Here is a 19,807-nt window from a genome sequence, read left to right as displayed (position 1 = left end):
GGTTAAGAAAACCAAGCATATTAATAGTAGAGCATTCTAATCTTAATACATCAAAAATATTAAGTACCACTTATTATTATACAATTCTTACATAAAACATACCCCCAAATGTCTAGTTTTTAATGGGTAAATTATCAACTACTGAAAAGTTCTGATTTTAATGGTTTCAAAACTAGATGACCACTTACATTTTTTTCCCCACTAGCTATTACCTATTCTCTGTTATGTAAATATTCATTCTAATTAGTAACGTTAAAAGTTTTTTAGCATCTTTTTCTCTTTTGTAAAACACTTCCATCTGTACAAAGTATTTTTTGTAAATAGCTAATTCAGAGTTAGTCAGAATTTAAATATTAAGTTGTGGATCCCCATGTTTGTTTTTTAGCAAAAATGAACACAATGAAAATCACAATGGCTTTCGAGGACGACCAAATTTTTTATTCTATTTATTTTCTGTGTTGTTATAGACTTTAGGCACTGTCCTTCTACAAATTATATCTTGGAACTGTAAGTTTAGGACCACAACTTTAGAAAACAAACTATTATGAAACACATCTTCGAGCTACAAAAAAGGGTTGACCCCTTCAGAATTAAAGTTTAAATAAACTCAGTGTTCAAAACCTGATATAAAATATAAAATGGAAAATTCCTTTATTTAAAAAAAAAGTGGGACTTCCCTGGTGGTGCAGAGGCTAGGACTCCGCGCTCCCAATGCAGGGGGCCTGAGTTCGATCCCTGGTCAGGGAACTAGATCCCACATGCATGCTGCAACTAAGAGTTTGCATGCCGCAGCTTAGGAGTCCACCTGCAGCAACTAAGAACCGGTGCAACCAAAGAAATAAATAAATTAAAAAAAAAAAAGTATTCTAAACGATTTAAGCATCCTCAAGCTGTTAAATTTCATCAGTCGTACTGACAAAGGGTGGTTTGTTTATTAGATTAGCTTGACTAATTTCTCTGGAGGCTTTCCTTTATTACATTGTTAAAAGTGAAAATCCAACCTTAAAAACAAGAATTATCAGAAATAGACCAAGCATTACAGCGTGTATAACCAAATAAGATTATCTAAACTTTCCTCCATAACTACTGAGAATAAAGCAACATGATCTCAAAATGGTGAATAAGTGTTAATAAAATAAAATGGCATTTTATTTACTCTCTATATCCCATCTTTACAAATTTTCCCATATATTGGTACACATATAGATGTATGTATGCATGTAAGAGAGAAAGGGCATGAGAAAGAGAATGTGCTTTAAACTTTGCTTCTTCTATGACACAAAGCAGGGAGTTGTGGTGGCTCTGCTCCGGCTTATGAAGCTACAATGCTACGTAAGAGAGCTCAGCATAAACTGATTATTAATCACAGGTTTTAGCAGGTTCTTATTCCTTACCACCAGAATTATACAAGGAGATCAGTGTACCGTGTTGTAGAAGGAATTGTGGAAATTAAAAATAAGTGACTACTTTCTTTTGAGATTAGATGTTTACCTATGTTTTGGACAAAATGCTGGCCTTTTAATCCAGAGCCTAACCTGTCTTGATCCTAGAAATCAGAGTGTGTTTACCATTGTATATACTCTTTTTTTTTTTTAACCATTGTATATAGTCTCTTGATATGTGATACTCTCTTATCTAACTGCTTGAAAATGATAGAATTGAGCATATGATGAGTTGGCCAGAAAAAAATTATATCAGTAAAGGTAAATTCTATCTTCTTCCCTGTGTCTGCTGAAAACACAACCCAAAACTAGAGGAGTTTTGGTAGACTAAAACTTAAGTCTAGAAAAGGCAATAACATTATTCATTGTTTTAAAAAGACAATATGGACTTCCCTGGTGGTCCAGTGGGTAAGACTCTGCACTCCCAATGCAGGGGGCCTGGGTTCGATCCCTGGTTGGGGAACTAGAGCCCACATGCATGCTGCAAATAAGAGTTCACATGCCACAATTAAAGATCCTGCGTGCCGCAACTAAGACCAGTGCAGCCAAAATAAATAAATATTTTTAAAAAATAAAAATAAAAAAGACAATAAAGAAACAGAGATTTATATTTCAGGATCTCTACAGGCAGGGAATCTCTAAATGCTTATTTAAGAACAATTCAGCAGAAGAAAGAAGAAATAATTTACTACTAAATGGTTTAGCACGGAAGCTGTGGCTAAATGTTTCCTCACAAAACATCTTATTGGTTTTGAAAAACAAGAAATCACAAAAGAAAAACCAACATGTCTTTATAAATGCCAAAATTCAGTCTCAAAAAAAGAGAAATAACCATGTATGAGACTCTACTAAGCATATAAATTATTTCCCCAAAAGTTACCATTTAAAAAAAGAAAACACTCTATGAGAATTTCTATTTAAGTTCCAGGAATGGAAAACACAACAGTGGTATTAATGAAGTAAGCAGAACAATAAAACTTTCCTAAAGACACATGCCAGATTCCAACAGTCCTCAAGGCTTAGGTCCCTCAGTGATTTATGATCAAATATGAAAGGATCTTAATTATACGAGTAAAACACTGATGTTCTTCCCTTTGGACATGAAATGTTCACTGCAGAGTTTTCTGTGTACTTTTATAACTGAATTCATGTTTTATTCTTGCAAAAATTTTATTTCTCTTGAAGAAAAACATTTACTACAAGAAAGGTATTTAGGTCACTAGTGCATAGTCATTTCCTCTAGCTTTACGTATTTCCATAAATATATACTGCCTTAGTTACTTCTCTATTACTTTGGCTTCCTCATATCCCAAACGCATTATATACTGTGGTTAATAAGAAAAAAAAGTTAATGCATGCACTTGGCTGCCAATTGTCAAATGCACTTTTTGGACCAAAGAAAGAAGTAATGCAGACAAACTGAGCAGGAGAGAGAAATTTAAAAAGAGAGGGAAAGACAGAAAAAACCTACCACATCTAGTGTCTGAATAAATAGTCCCCAAGCACTTCACAAATTATGGCAAGTAGAAGTAATATGCCAACATATAATGAATTCTCACAGTAAAAATTTAATACCAAGCTATATTAACATTTCAAATCAGAGTAGTTGGCACCTTTAACACGGTGGTTCTCAACCTTGGATGAATACTGAAATCACCAGTTTTTAGTTGTTGTTGTGTTCTTTTTTTTTTTGGCCACGCCGCGTGGCATGCGGGATCTTAGTTCCCCGACCAGGGATCGAACCCGTGCCCCCTGCAGTAGAAGCGTGGAGTCTTAACCACTGGACCACCAGGTAAGTCCCCCCACCCTTGTTTTTTCTTTTAAATCACCAGTTTTAAAGAATACTGATGCCCAGGTCCCATCCCCACAGATTCTTACTTAATTGTTCTGAAGTATGTCCAGAGCATGAAAAATTTTAAAGCTCCAAAAGTGATTCTTATGTGCAGCCATGATTGAGAACCACTGATTTAAAATGACATAAATTGAAGACAGTAATTTAGTTGTTGGGGTACATGGACACACACACCCCAGAGTTCAAAAAACTTGGTCATTCTTCTTAGAAGCAACCTCTTAATATCCTAGAATCATTAATTCTCTCACAAGCTCATCCAATGACAGCAGTGTAAAAATAACTTTGCCTTTGTTGCCTATATGTGTTCTAAAAACTGGTAAGTTGATTTAGTAGAGTATTTCATAAATAACATTCACCTAGAAGCTGACAGAAGTACTAACCAAGGATCCAGGCCTCACAAAAACATTTCTGGTAGGATCTGGGTTGTATATTTTACTGCCAGCCTAGGTTCTATTACAGTTTACTTCTTTCTTTACAACTTTTCTTGATTTAAGAATATATTTGCGTTCAAAGGATTTTGTGGGTTAAAGTGCATTTTCAATCATTTTCACAGTGACCATTTTCTTTACAACTTTGAAGTATAAGTAATGTACAATAAACTGCATATCTAAAGCATGCAATTTCATAAGTTTTGACATACATATATTTACATCCATAAAACAGCTGCCACAATGAACATAAACATTTTTTTCACACTTAAAAATTTTCATGCACCCCTCTGTAATCTAATCTATCCCTCCCTCTACTCTTATGCCCAGGCATCTGCTTTCTGCCACTACAGATTACGTTGCATTTTCTAGGATTTTATATGAGTAGAATCATACATTATGTTAAAAAAAGTTTTTATCTGGCTTATTTCACTCAGCAAATGATTTTGAGATTCAACCATTTTGTTGCATATATCAAAAGTTCTTTCCTTATTACTGAATGATATTCCTATCAACGCTCATGATTACCACACTGTATAACAACCAACATGTTTTATAACCAACATGTTTTCTTGGCACAGACTATTGTGAGAAGCTAACAAAAGCTCCTAGATGTTGGTGTCAATGGTTTTTGGAAAAACTAAGTCTGGTGATCCCCATTTTATTTTTTTAATTTTTATTTAATTTTATTTATTTATTTATTTATTTATGGCTGCATTGCGTCTTTGTTGCTGTGCTCGGGCTTTCTCTAGTTGCAGAGAGCGGGGGCTACTCTTCGTTGCGGTGGATGGGCCTCTCACTGTGGTGGCTTCTCTTGTTGCAGAGCACAGACTCTAGGCATGTGGGCTTCAGTAGTTGTGGCTCACGGGCTCTAGAGCACAGACTAAGTAGCTGTGGCGCACGGGCTTAGTTACTCCCCGGCATGTGGGATCTTCCTGGACCAGGGGTTGAACCCGTGTCCCCTGCATTGGCAGGCAGATTCCCAACCACTGAGCCACCAGGGAAGCCCCGATGCCCATTTTAGTTCTCACTTTACCACTTATCAGCTATGTTTGAAGCAAGTCACTTATCTGTCTCATACACCTTCTCTGGAAAATGAGGATATACCACCTCACCTATGTAATTCACCTTAGATGAGTACTTAAGGACTCTCTGACTTCTAAGACCTACTGATTCTATTGAAATAGGTAAACCTTCTAGAAAGATAGGAGTGCCCATTTGTTTATATATTGTCTGTGGCTGCTTTTGAGCTGCACCAAGAATGATGAGTACTTGTGACAGAAACTGTATAGCGGTCAAGCATAAAATATCTGTCCTCTCAAAAAAAAGTCTACCAACTTGTTCTAAGTAATCATGAAATGTTCCTCAAGCTAGCTAAAAAATCATGTGTAGTGATGTTCAGATTTACTGATTGACAAAAACACATTCTACTGTTCTAAAAAAAAATGTTTTTTCTTGTTACTTTAGCTAACAAAATGAAAGAAAAACCATAGGAACTTAAAAATAGATTTTTAAAATCCTTGGGTCAGTACCCAATAAATTCAGATGGTATTTAAGTTACTAAAATCAAAAGGCACATTATAAACCCCAGTTCAAGAAATATTAGGAAAATATCGAGTTAAAGAAATACTATAATAGTTTTCTAGGAAAGTCAAAGTAGATAAGTATGTTTTCATATTCCTGCCCAAATGATAAATACTTGACAAAATGAAATAATCACTACTGCCAGAATAAAAAATGAACAGCCTATAAAAATGGCTGGTGAAACTTAGATATCCAAGAATACTTTCTGCACCTTTCTGTCAGATTTCTGGTCTAGGAATAATAGGAGGAAGGCTGTATAACACAGTGGTTAAGAAAATGGACTTTAGGATCAGAGAAACCAAAGTCAGTAAAGGCAATTCGCACTACTGTAAAATAACTGAATAAAAGGTCCTCAAATTATATTTTGAAAAAGAACAATTTTTTAAAAGGAATTATCTTAATTAAAATTAAAGTCATTAGGGAACTACAAATACTGGAAAAACCCTAAGAAACTCAAGAAGGGATTATGTGAGGAAAGCTGCCAGCTAAAAAAATGCTCTCATCATTAGAAGAAAAGATATAAATTTCTATTATAGGATGTAATAGAACCACTTATTTGATTATTTATCTGAAAATAAATCTGGTTAGCTAATTCAGTGATCTGGGTTTTCTCTTCCTAATTACAAGTTGCTGCTTTTTTTTTTCCCAAAAGACATATACCAGGTCATTAAAAGTCTGATCTGGCAGTCATCTGGAGTACAAACTGAAGACTTCAAAGAAAAACCATGTAGATGTCTGCTATAATGACATTGGAAACTGCAAGGAAAGCAGTACTGTTTTGTAAATAATCAAGATCAATTAAAAACAATTTGTAGGCTCAAGGTCAGAAATAGTATACTTTAGGGTCTTTAGGAACAACACAATGTTGTAATTAAAATACATTGCTGGGACTTCCCTGGTGGTGCAGTGGTTAAGAATCCACCTGCCAGTGCAGGAGACACGGGTTCGAGCCCTGGTCCAGGAAGATCCCACATGCCGCAGAGCAACTGAGCCTGCGAGCCACAGCTACTGAAGCCCGCATGCCTAGAGCCCGTGCTCCACAACAAGAGAAGCCACCGCAATGAGAAGCCCGCACACCGCAATGAAGAGTAGCCCCCGCTCACCGCAACTAGAAAAAGCCCGCACACAGCAATGAAGAGCCAATGAAGCCAAAAATAAATAAATAAATAAAAATAAATTTATTAAAAAAAAAACACATTGCCTCCTATACCTGAATGCCTATAAAGATGAGTTTTGTGAGATAGGTTTGTTCTATGTTGTTTAATCTCAATTCCTGGTCTTTACTTAGCATCTTTATCATTGCCTTGGAGATTCTGACCAAACGCCATGAACTCAGATCTAACCAAAAGGGAACAGTGGCCAACTTCTGTGCAATCACCTTATTGACCCATTTTGTTCTTTTGAGATAGCTGCCGGAGGCTGGTTTTCAGACTCTATCCACAGTTGGGAATATCCAAACTTTCAGATGATTCTATCTTTGAAAAGGGATTCTGAAAACCAGAATCTTTTCCTATTATCATTATCTCTGCAAACAAAGACTGTTACATAAAATCATTCTGAATGTACGGTTAATATGTAATGGAAAATACAGTTTACAAAGGGAAATTGAAATTGAACTCACCTGTCCACTTTTCCCTATTTCCAGCTCCATTATGGCAACAGGAGCGTGCATTTGAGCTGAGTGTCTTGACTGCGATTTGCCATCAACTCTCCAGCTCAAGCCCCGAAGCCCACTGTCCCAGCGGCTCTGGTTCATGAGGCTCTCTCGGATTTTTGTCTTATGGCTCTTCCAGAATTTGGAAATGACAGCAGCTTGGTCAGATGTGATCCCGCCTTGCTTTTTGGTTTGAGCAGTCAAGAATGCCTCCAGCTGGTTGAAATCCATGTCTGCAGATGCAACAGACTATAATGACAGAAAAAATAACAAATATGAATTTGGTAGATAACTAGAAAAAGATGCATCTTAACTACAGATCACATTTTGAGTGATTCTTAATCACTGAATAAGCTTTCAAAAAGGGTCATCAAAAGACAGTAATGAGAATAAGCACTTCATAAATACAAAAATATTCCCTTTGAAAATACTGAATATCAGAAAAGCTATTGTGAAAAATTCCATGTTGGGAATTCCCTGGCGGTCCAGTGGACAGGACTCCACGCTCTCACTGCCAAGGGCCCAGGTTCAATCCACAGTAGGGGAACTAAGATCCCACAAGCCACATGGCGTGGCCAAAAAAAAAAAAAAATCTGTGTCACTCAAATTCTCTATCAACAACTAGAATCTATAAATATCCAGTTCCATGATGAGGAAATAATAAAATATAAATAAAATTAAAATGTAAAAATAATAAAACAAGAGAATAAAATGAATTAGTGCTCTGATGAAATCTTACATAATTTCACAGTGCCTTATAGCCAGGCTTGGTTTGATATACTATAACTGGGTAATGCCTTGTCCATACGAAGTACTAAGTAAATTTTGTTAAGTGAATGAATTAGTTTAGTTTTATAGTCCATCTTCAACCAAATAGCTCATATCCAATAATACTACTCTGAAACTGTATACTACTTTATTCTTTTCCATAAATTTTCAAACCTTAATTGCCATTGTTGTTCTGAGAACAGTAAGCAGCTAAACTGAAGCGGGAAATCATCAAAGGGCTGGGGCAATGGAGGCCTGAATAGGTCAGTGATGGTTAATGATTTGGTCTCAGAACAAGTTCCCCCTGCCTGGCCATGAGGATTGGTATGAGCTCCAAACCAAAATATCACAGTACCTCCTTTCTCTGGGCACAATGATTGATCCAAATTAATCTCCCAATTTAGGAGGAGAAGTGGTCTTGCCTCCTGGGGTCATGGTACCAGAAGAACATGAGACTGGAGGGTTGCAGACAGACATCTTTGATCTTTTGGCAAAAGCCTGATTGCAATAAAATAGAATGAAGCCAAGCAGAGATGAGAGTGGGTTCTAATGGAGTGATATCCTGTTCTGTAATCCCCAAGGCCTTGGTTCCTGCAGACCTTTCTTCAACTCTGTATGTTATCTCGGCATCTTTTCCACCTGTAGGCACCAAAAACTCCCATTTACTATTCAAGATAGTTTAAGCTGTATTCCTATCATTTGGAACCAAGAGTCCTGCCTACACTTGAGCAGTAGCAGTGAGAACAGAGGAATGTAAAGGTAGACAGTGTACAGGTGGAGTATAGGTAGAATAGGTGGAACGGAGGCTGAAAGACAAACATGCTGTCTTTCATTCCTCCATTAATATGAAAAAGTTGTATGATAAATATTACAAAATAGATTAAAGATATTTCACATTACAATTCAACAAATGTTTACTGAATATCTGCCTATTTACCAGGTAGGAGGACCCAAAATCTCTGGCTATGCCACTCAATAGAAACATTAATTTGTATAATATACTATAATTAAATAAAATTATTTCCACTGGCACTTTGCTTCACACTATCACATCACAACACAGGTGATGTGTAACATTCTTTTCCTCAAAGCATATTAAGAAATCTATTCTGATTTAACTTCACTTGTGACAAGTTATTTTGGTTGGGTTCCAGTCAATAATATCCTGAACTGGGGTCAATTCATCCAAAAAAGGTATTACCGTCTCTGTAACATATTCTTCTTTTTACTTGCCCAACTCTTTAAAAATGTAAAAACCATTCTTAGCTAATGGGCTATACAAAAATAGTGTGTCCTGCAGGATGTAATTTGCCAACCCCTGCTCAAGAACATCCTACAAAACAAACTGACACATGTCCTACATGACTTGGCAATGTCCCATCTAATATTATGTGGAACCTGTTTATAACTACCTGGGCCTAGAAATTAATCTTTTTCTTTTTACATAAAAAATTATTTTTTGGCACAGTTTTATTAATAAGCTCTAAATTTTCCAGGAATGCAACTAATACAGCTTGTATCAATACTTTGGTTTGGTCAGAACTTTACAAATAGGTTGTTGAGCATTTTGGAAAATCTCATTACCAGTGGCAATACCATTCATATTTTGATATCTGAACTACCAAAACAACACATGTCTGCATTTACCGCTGCACATTCACAGTGATTCTACATATAGGTGCAAGTATTTGATTAATTCATTACATGTTCTAATGCAGTAATGCTTCAACATTTACATTGTTAAATATATATTTTAAATTACTGTATTATTTTATTTTCCTTATAACTTTCCTTTATATTACATGTATGTCATCATATTATTAGAAATTATACATGTTAATTTTACTATATGTGAATTATAATTATACATGCATTTCATTTAAGGTTAATAAAGGAACTGTATGGTCAGACCACTCAAGATGGCTGTTCTCTTTTTTTTTTTTTTTAATTATTAGCACCTTTAATTATTATTTATTTTATTTTTTATTTTTTTTGGCTGTGTTGGGTCTTCGTTTCTGTGCGAGGGCTTCCTCTAGTTGCGGCAAGCGGGGGCCACTCTTCATTGCGGTGCACGGGCCTCTCACTATCGTGGCCTCTCTTGTTGCGGAGCACAGGCTCCAGACGCGCAGGCTCAGTAGTTGTGGCTCACGGGCCTAGTTGCTCCGCGGCATGTGGGATCTTCCCAGACCAGGGCTCGAACCACTGCACCACCAGGGAAGCCCAAGATGGCTGTTCTCTTGCTCTCTGTACATCCCCTGCCTGACCAGTGCCTGCTTCACCTATACCCTACACTATGACTGACCTTCCTACAAACTTGCCCCAGACCCCAGCTAGTGACTGTTCTCATCAAAAGGGCGGTGAGGGGTGTGCCCCTCTGCTGGTTTCCCTGGTAACTAATGAGCCAACCTGACGTAATTCCCCCTATAACTGGCAATCTCCCCTTCCACCCAGGAGCGAAGCCTGCCACCATGTCCTGCCTGCTGTCTGTCACACATGGTGGGGTGTTGCTCCAGGACCTTGCTGCAGATGTGTAAGCTCCCCCATCTATTAAACCACTGATGTCTCTGTCGCTGACTCTGAGTTCTTTCTTCGGTCTTGAAGCTGGGCAAGTGCAGGCCTTCTAGGCCTGCAGGGTGCAGCCCAACAGGGACACTGGAAAATATTTACTATAAAAAGGAAACCCTGGGTCTGATAGGTTTGAGAGCTACTGAGGATCAAGTCCAAACCCAACACAACAGGCCCTTCAAAATGTGAGCTGACTTATTATAAGCAGATAGGCTAGAGGGTCCTTGGAGAAAGAGAACCAAGAATGGCTCTCTTGACATAAGAGAACCCATTTAGGCCTAAGCCATTTTGTGATCTAAGCCTGGCTGCCATGCTTGCCCTTGAACAGATCTCAGTAATTAATGATCTTAAGGGAGGGAATGCAGAAACTAGGGAGGAGCAGTCAAGAAACAACAGTGCAGCCTTGGGGCAGGGTCCTGGTTCCTCATGGGATATACATAATATATCTTTGAGTTCTGCAGGAACTAAGGCCCCCACCAGGTGGAGGATGGAATGAAGATGTTGATAGTCTAGACTTTAATCAACTAAAGCTTGGACTCTGCCAACCTTTGTCCCAATTCTATGCTGAATTCTCCTCTGCTCAAGCCCCCTCATGAATATACATGTACCCTTAGTTTAAAACTTCCCCAATTTTGCTGTTCAGGAAGACACTGCTTTGAGAAAGATCTCCAGTGTTCTCCTTACTTGCTGCAAGTAATAAATCCTTCCTTCTCTCGATCTCTGGCTTGGTTGCGGCTATTGGCTCAATGCCCACCACTCTTGGGCAAACCCAGTTTTCTGGTAACATTATCCTCCTATCTTACTTTACTCCCTGCCTCCCACACTTGCCACTCAAACAGCACTAACTTGTTCATAATGCCCCTGCTACCAATCCCAATATGCTAGCTGCTTCTTTCTGTGTGCCTCTGTTCACGCTATTCTAACTGCCTGAAATGTCCTTTCATCACCACTTTCACCGGATTAACTTCTATTCACCATTCAAGACTCAGTTCAAGCATGACTCCCCCAATATTCCTCCTCCCCTAGTAAGGTAAGGGTGCCTCTCTATTCCAAAAATGCCCTAATATCTCTATCATAGCACTTACCTCAATGTAATGAAGCTTTCTGTTTACAAGTCTATTTCACCCAACAGACTTTAATCTTTGACAGAGTCTAATTTATGTATCTCTGCAAATATAGGATCTAACACAACTTTTTGAATTTATGTTCTAACAAGCACAACTGTATCAACAACTTTTTAAAACAAAAGTAATAAATGTTGCAGATTAAGTCTAGAAGTATCTACAGTTACCAACTCCTTGCTCTACAAAATCTTACCATGTATATCACAAACTATAAACTCCTAGATAAAGTAGAAAATAATCCCATGGTGTTGATATCTGTTTGCCTAATCTAGCCTTGCAAATTAGCAAGGGGCTCAGAGCTAAAGGATATTTAGGCTAGGAAATCAGGAGAAAGGAAGAATCTGATTGAAAGATAAAAATGCAAACCATCATATTAATGTTATTGACAATGTTGTGCTGCTAGAATATAATCATAGAACAACCCCACATGATGTGGCTGCTGGTGGGCAGCTTGGAGAAACCACTGGTCACCTAGTCAACACAGATCAGCAATATGCTAAAAATGTATTTGACTGAAATATGATGATCCAATTACAACTTTTAAATGTTAAAAATTAATAATTATCAGTTTGAAACTGAAATTTCAAATGAACAAAAAAAGTGAGGTAGTAGGAGACAGGAAAACAGAAGAGACGTAAAAACATGCCAAGTTGTTCTGTCTATTTCAGAGAAAAGAAACAGACTGATATGTATGCAGTTCCGATCAAAATCCTAGCAAGATTTTTTGTAGGTACAGACAAAATTATTGTAAAATTTAAATGGAAATTTGTTGGAAGTGGAGTAGATAAAACAATTTTGAATAAGAACAATAAAGTGGGAGGAATTGGTCTTCCGCATTTCAAGATTTAATTCACCGCTACAGTAATCAAGGTTCTGTGATATCTGCAGACAGACAGATACATAGACCAATGGAATACACAGACCAATAAAAAACACAGAAACAGACCCCCACAAAATGGGCAACTCATCTTTGACAAAGGTGCAAAAGCAATTCAATGAAGGAAAGAAAGATAGCATTTTCAGCAAAAGGTGCTCAAGCAAGTAGGTATCCATAGGTTAAAAAAGAGAACCTCAACCTTAGTCTCATAACATATAAAAGTAAATTTTAAGTGGATCACGGGCTTAGATATAATGAAAAACTGTAAATCTTAGAAAGAAAAAGAAAGACAATCTTTGGGATCTAGGACTAATCAAAGCATTCTTAGACTTGACACCAAAAGCATGATCCATAAAAGCAAAAACTGTTAAATTCGACCTCATCAAAATTAACCTTCACCATGTGCAAAAAACCCTGTGAAGGGGATAAAGACATACTTCAAATTGGGAGAAAATATTTCAAGCCGCATATCTAACCAAGGACTAGTATCTAGAATATATAAAGAACTTTCAGGGACTTCCCTGGAGGTCCAGCGGTTAAGACTGCACACTTCCACTGCAGCGGGTGTGGGTTCCATCCCTGGTCGGGGAACTCTTTAAGATCCCGCATGCCACACGGTGCGGCCAAAAGAAAAAACAAAAAAGAACTTTCAAAATGCGATATTAAAAAATAAACAATCCCATTAGAAACTGGATAAAACATATGAGAGACATTTCACCAGAGCAGATATTCAGATGGTAAATAAGTACAATGAAAAATGCTAAACATCATTAGCCACCAGAGAAATGCAAATTAAAACCACAATGAGATGTCACTATACACTTATCAGAATGGTTAAAATGTAAAAATAGTGACAAGACAGGATACAGAGACTCTGGATCACTCATACATTGTTGGTGGGAATGTAAAATGGCACACCCACACTGCAAAACATTTTGGCAATTTATTAGAAAAGTAAACATGCAACTTCCATATGACCCAGCAATAGCATTCCTGGGCATTTATCCCAGAGAAAGGAGAACTTACACCCATACAAAAAGCTATACACAAATGTTTATGGCAGCTTTATTTGTAATAGCCAAAAATTAGAAACAAACCAGACATCCTTCAACTGGTGAATGGTTAAATAAACTGTGGTATATCCATACCATGGACTGTTTCTCTACAATAAAAAGGAAATGGGCCATTGATACTACAACTTGCATAAATTCTCAGAGAATTATGCTGAGTGAAAAAACCCAATCAGGAAAAGTTACACATTATACTATTCCATTTATATCATATACTTGAAATGGCAAAATTACAGAAATGGAAGACAGATTAGTAGTTGCTAGCGACTAAGGAAGGGGTGGGGGCTCTTTGAGGAATATGTGGCTGCAGCTGCAGCTGAGCTCGGGTCCACCCGCTCCTGCTCTTAACTCGCCACTGTTTGCTCTCACCCAGGAACGAGTCAGTCAGGGAGGTACATCACAACCATGGCTTCGAAAGATACCAGAAAGATACCCGTGGAACCAGAGGTGGCAATTTCACCAAATTAGAATCACCCTATCCAGTCACAACGTAAAACCTCTGGAGAAGGTTTGTGCAGACTTGATGAGAGGTGCAAAGGAAAAGAATCTTAAAATGAAAAGACCAGTTTGGAGGCCTACCAGGACTCTGAGAATCACTACAAGAAAAACTCCTTCTGCTGAAAGATTTGGTCTCTTTTTCAGATGAGGATATACAAGAAACTCATTGACTTGAACAGTCCTTCTGAGATTGTTAAGCAGATTACTTCCATCAGTATTTAGCCGGGAGTCGAGGCTGAATCACTACTGCAGATGCTTAAATCAACTATTTTAATAAATTGATTATCAGTTGTTTAAAGGGAAAAAAAAAAAAGGAAGGAGCAAGGGTGGGTGGGAGGAAAGTAGATGTGGCTATAAAACTGCAACATGAGGGATCTTAGTGGTGATGGAAAGTTCTGTATCTTGACTGTACCAATGTTAATATAGTGGTTGTGATATTATACTACAGTTTTGCAGTACGTTATCGTTAGCGGGAATCAATAAAAAATACAATGGTATCTCTTTGTATTATTTCTTATAGCTGCATGTGAATCTACAATTATCTCTAAATAAAAATCTTAATTAAAAAAAGAAACCTACATCAGGCCTATTTCTTGCTCTAAATGTAAGTTCTTTAAGAGGGCAGAGACCTTGCCTCTCTTGTTTAATATTTAACCCCTGGAGCCTCGCACAGTGACTGGCATATAGTAGGTGATCAGCAAATATATACTGAATGAGTGAATAGTTGGATGAGCATGAAATCTGGAATCCCCCCCCAAAAAAACTAGTCCTGTACTCACTTGATCTTGGGAAAGTCTTTTAGTCTTGTTGTACCTCAATTTCCCCATTTATAATATGTAGATATAATATAGAATATGGTTATTTTAAAACTTGGCTCCAAAATTCTTTGACCCTTCTCCCACGAAGAGTTAAGGGTCTATGTCCCATTCCCTAGAATATGGGCTGTGTGAGTGTTTGATCATGGCAATTCTGACTATATGACATTCTGGAAAAGTCAAAACTATGGAGACAGTAAAAAGATCAGTGGTTGCCAGGAGTTCAGAGGGAGGAAGGGAGAGATGAATAGGTGGAACACAAGGGATTTTTCAGGCAGTGAAACAATTCTGTATAGTGTACAAAATCTGATACTAAATGGTGGACACACATAACTAAACATTTGTGTAGAAAGAATATACAAACAGAATGTACAAGACAAAGAGTGAATTCTAATGTAAACCGTGGATTTTAGTTAATAATGTAATCAACACAGGCTCCTCAACTGTAACAAATGTACCACACTAATGCAAGATGTTCATAATAGGGGAAATTGCTTGGGAGCAGAGAGCAAGGGAGTATATGTTAACTCTCTGCACTTTCCATTCAATTCTTCTGTAAACCAAAAACCGTTCTTAAAATAAAGTCTATAAAAAAAAAACAAAAACTAGTGATAGATACAAAAACATGCATAAATTTCAGATATTATGCTGAATTTTAAAAATTAGATACATCAAGTATATACTGTATGATTCCATTTATGTTAGGTTCTAGAACAAGCAAAACTAATCTGTGATAACAGAAACCAGAAAAGTGGTTACCTGAGGCAGAGGTGAGGCTGACTGGGAAGCGGAATGAGGGAACTTTCTGTGGTGATGATAGGATGATAAGATGATGATAGAAGTGTGGATTACACAGGTATATACATTTCTCAAAAACTCAAACTGAATACTTAAGTACTATCATATAAATTATACTCAATTTTTTAAAAAGCAAAAAATAACTTCTTACAAAAAAGATACTATTTTTTAAAGTTACAAATTCAAATGAAATACTGACATTTTGTAAAGTATATAACTGACAGAAGAGTAGTATGCAGAATATATAAAGAACTCCTTGAAATCAAAAAGACCTACCAGCTAAAAACTTGACCAAAAATATGAGCAGACTATTCATAGAAAGGGAAACTTAATAATAAATCAATCAATAAAAATATGCTCAACATTAATAATAAAGAAAATGTAAACTAATACCATTTCCCTTCCATTAAACAGACAAAAAGTAAAATGCCCCACAAGATTAAAAACTGTTTCTTCACTTCCTCACCAACAATTCTCATATACTGTTGTGGGAACAGAACATTTTTGAAGAGCAATTTTGCATTATCTGTCAAAATTTAAGATGTACGTATTCTAGAACTCAGCAACTCTTCTGCAATGGAAAAAACTTAGAGGAACTCTTAAACCTATGCACTGGGAGTCCTATGCAGGAATGGTTATTGCAACAATGTTGGTAATAGTAACAAATTAGAATCAACCCCAATGTCCGGAACAACAACAACAAAAATGGGTAGTGACATTCAAACCATGGACTAATACATAGTAAATGAATTAGAATTATATCTATCAACATGGATAAAGCACAAACACATAATGCCAAACAACAATAACAAAAAAGGCAACTGCACACAAATACCTAAAGTATACTATTTATATGAAATTTTATAAGATAAAAAAATACTATAAATTTAAAATATGTATGTAGTAAAAATGTAAAATTATGCATGAGATTGATAAACACCTAATGCAGGCCAGAGGTTACTTTAAAGGACAAGGAGAATGAAATCTGAGAGGCATACAGAGGGCTCTAGTAGTATCTACAATTTTTTTTAATGTTTTTAATAAAACTAACTTTAGAACAGATGTACAGAAAACTTGTGAAGATAGTACAGATTCAATATACCACACACTCAATTTCCTAGGCTATTAACATCTTACATAAGTAAAGTCACACTTGTGACAATTAGTGAATCAATACTGATAACATTATTATCAACCATAGTCTACATGTTATTCATATTTCCTTAGTTTTTACCTAATGTGCTTTTTATGTTCCAGGATCCCATCCAAGTTACACTACATTTAGTCAACATGTCTCCTTAAGCTTCCCTCGGCTATGACAGTTTCTCAAACTTTCCTTGTTTTTGATAACCTTGACAGTTTTGAGGAGTACTGGTCAGGTACTTTGTAGAATGTCCCTCAGTTTGGATATGCCTGTTTTTCTCATGGTTAGACTGGGGTTATAGGTTTTTGGAGAAAGACCAGAGGTGAACTGCCATTCTCATCATACCACATCAAGGGTACATGCTATCAACATGGCTTACCACTGTTAATGGAACCTAGCTGAGGTAGTGTTTTTCAGGTTTCTCCACTGTAAAATAACTCTTTTCTCCCCCTTTTCTATAATCTACTCTTTGGTGGGAAGTCACCATGAGCAGCCCACACTTAAAGAATAGGAAGTTATGCTCCACCTCCTTGGAGGCAAAGTATCTATATAAATTATTTGGAATTCTTCTGTGTAGGTCAATAATGTTTTAAAATACCCAAAAAAGAAAGAAATAATAAAGATCAGAGCAGAAATAAATGAAATAGAGACTAAAACAAAACAAAACAAAAACAAAAAGATCAGTGAAACTAGGAGCTGGTTCTTTGAAAAGATATACAAAATTGATAAACCTTTAGCCAGACTCATCAGGAAAAAAAAGAGGGCCTAAATAAATAAAATCAGAAATGAACAAGGAGAAGTTACAAAGGATCATAAGAGATTACAACAAACAAGTATATACCAATAAAATGAACAACTTAGAAGAAATGGATAAAGTCCTAGAAATGTATAATCTCCCAAGACTGAATTAGGAAAAAATATAAAATATGTACAGACCAATTACCAGTAATGAAATTGAATCAGTAATTAAAAAACAAAAACAAAACAAGCAAAAAAACTCCCAATAAACAAAAGTCTAGGACCAGAAGCCTTCATAGGTGAAATCTACTAAACATTTAAAGAAGAGTTAATGCCTATCCTCAAACTATTCCAAAATAGATTGAAGAGGAAGGAATGCCTCCGAACTCATTCTCTGAGGCCAGCATTACCCTGATACAAAACCAGACAAAGACACTGCAAAAAGAAGAAAATTACAGGCCAGTAACACTGATAAACACAGATGCAAAAATTCTCAACAAATCAAATTCAACAATACATTTAAAGGATCATAGGTCATGATCAAGTGGGATTTATCCCAGGAATGCAAGTACAGTTCAAATCCGAAAATCAATTAATGTGATACACCACATTAACAAACTGGAGAATAAAAATCCTATGATCATCTCAATAGATGCATAAAAAGCTTTTGACAAAATTCAACATCCATTTATGATAAAAACTCTCAACAAAGTGGGTACAGAGGGAACATACCTCAACATAATAAAAGTCACATGTGACAAACCTGCAGCCAACATCATACTCAACGGTGAAAAGCTGAAAGCATTTCCTCTAAGATCAGCAACAAGACAAGGATGCCCACTCTCGTCACTGTTATTCAACATAGTATTGGAAGTCCCAGCCACAGAAATCAAACAAGAAAAAAAAATAAAAGGAATCCAAATTAGAAGGGAAGAAGTAAAACTGTCACTGTTTGCAGATGATATACTACATATAGAAAATCCTAAAGATACCACCAAAAAACTATTAGAACTAATAACTTAATTCAGTAAGTTGCAGGATACAAAATTAGCATACAGAAATCTGTTGCATTTCTATACACTAACAGAGAACTATCAGAAGAGAAATTTTTAAAATAATATCATTTACAGAAGAATAAGACACCTAGGAACAAATCTAACTAAGGAAGTAAAAGACCTGTACTCGAAAAACTATGACACTAATGAAAGAAACCAAAGACGACACAGACAAGTGGAAAGAGATACTGTGCTCACAAGCTGGAAGAATTAACATTGTTAAAATGACCATATTACCCAAGGCAATTTAAGATGCAATGCAATACCTACCAAAATACCAACAGCAGGGACTTCCCTGGTGGCACAGTGGTTAAGAATCTGCCTGCCAATGCAAGGGACACGGGTTCGAGCCCTGGTCTGGGAAGATCCCACATGCCGTGGCGCAACTAAGCCCATGTGCCACAACTACTGAGCCTGCGCTCTAGAGCCCGTGTGCCACAACTACTGAGCCCACGCACCACAACTACTGAAGTCCGCACGCTCTAGAGCCCGTGCTCCGCAACAAGAGAAGCCACCGCAAAAAGCCCGCGCACCACAATGAAGAGTAGCCCCCGCTCCCCGCAACTAGAGAAAGCCTGTGAGCAGCAACAAAGACCCAACACAGCCCAAAAAAAAAAAAAAACCAAAATACCAACAGTATTTTTCACAGAACTAGAACAAATAATTCTAAAATTTGTTCTAAAAGGCCACCTACTGAATGGGAGAAGGTGTTTTCAAACAATATATCTGGTAAGCAGTTAATATCCAAAATATACAAAGAATTCATACAACTCAATATCAAAAAAAAAAATTTTTTTTAAATGGGCAGAAGACCTAAACAGATATTTTCCCAAAGATATACAGATGGCCAACAGACACATGTAAAGATGCTCAACATCACTAATCATCAGGGAAATGCAAATCAAAGCCACAATAAGATATCACCTCACAGCTGTCAGAATGGCTATTATCAAAAGTCAACGAATAATAAACGTTGGCAAGGACATGGAGAAAAGGGAACCCTCATGCACTGTTGGTGGGAATATAAATGGGTGCAGCCGCTATGGAAAACAGTATGGAGATTCCTCAAAAAATTAAAAATAGAACTACCATACAAGAATCAATAATCTCTCTAATTTTACTCCATATCAAAAAAGGAAAGCAAACTTGCTAGTCTAATATAATAAATATAAATGAATGTGAAAAATCGTGGTTCTTATGACCAAGAAGAATAAATACTGGGGACATAATTTCAACAACCCAAAAGTACTACTTCTTAAAAGTGCATCAAATATAAGTGATAAATCAATGCAATTTAATAACTTGTAGCTCTTTTTAATCAACTCGATAAAATATTGTCAAAGATAAATAATAAACTTCTAGGATAAGTATCTTATTGACTCAAATATAAGATGA

General features: G+C 36.6%; 1 protein-coding gene across 2 annotated transcripts in view; it reads right to left on the bottom strand.

Annotated features, from left to right (window-relative positions):
* The window catches only part of COMMD1 (copper metabolism domain containing 1), a 137,879-nt gene that overhangs the window by 69,503 nt on the left and 48,569 nt on the right, over positions 1–19,807 (bottom strand). Inside the window, exons 1-2 of one of the 2 annotated variants that reach the window (XM_061210657.1) lie at positions 8,084–8,351; positions 6,928–7,209 (exon numbers count right to left, since the gene is read on the bottom strand). In XM_061210657.1, coding sequence (XP_061066640.1) covers positions 6,928–7,191 — 264 coding nt within the window. In that variant the 5' untranslated portion in view covers positions 7,192–7,209; positions 8,084–8,351. Of the gene's footprint in view, positions 1–6,927; positions 7,210–8,083; positions 8,352–19,807 lie in introns of those variants that run through there. The other variant, XM_061210656.1, reaches the window with a different exon arrangement.

The sequence above is a fragment of the Eubalaena glacialis genome, chromosome 14 (genome assembly GCF_028564815.1).
Source record: "Eubalaena glacialis isolate mEubGla1 chromosome 14, mEubGla1.1.hap2.+ XY, whole genome shotgun sequence".
NCBI lineage: Eukaryota > Metazoa > Chordata > Mammalia > Artiodactyla > Balaenidae > Eubalaena > Eubalaena glacialis.
This window is presented reverse-complemented; position numbering and strand designations above follow the sequence as displayed.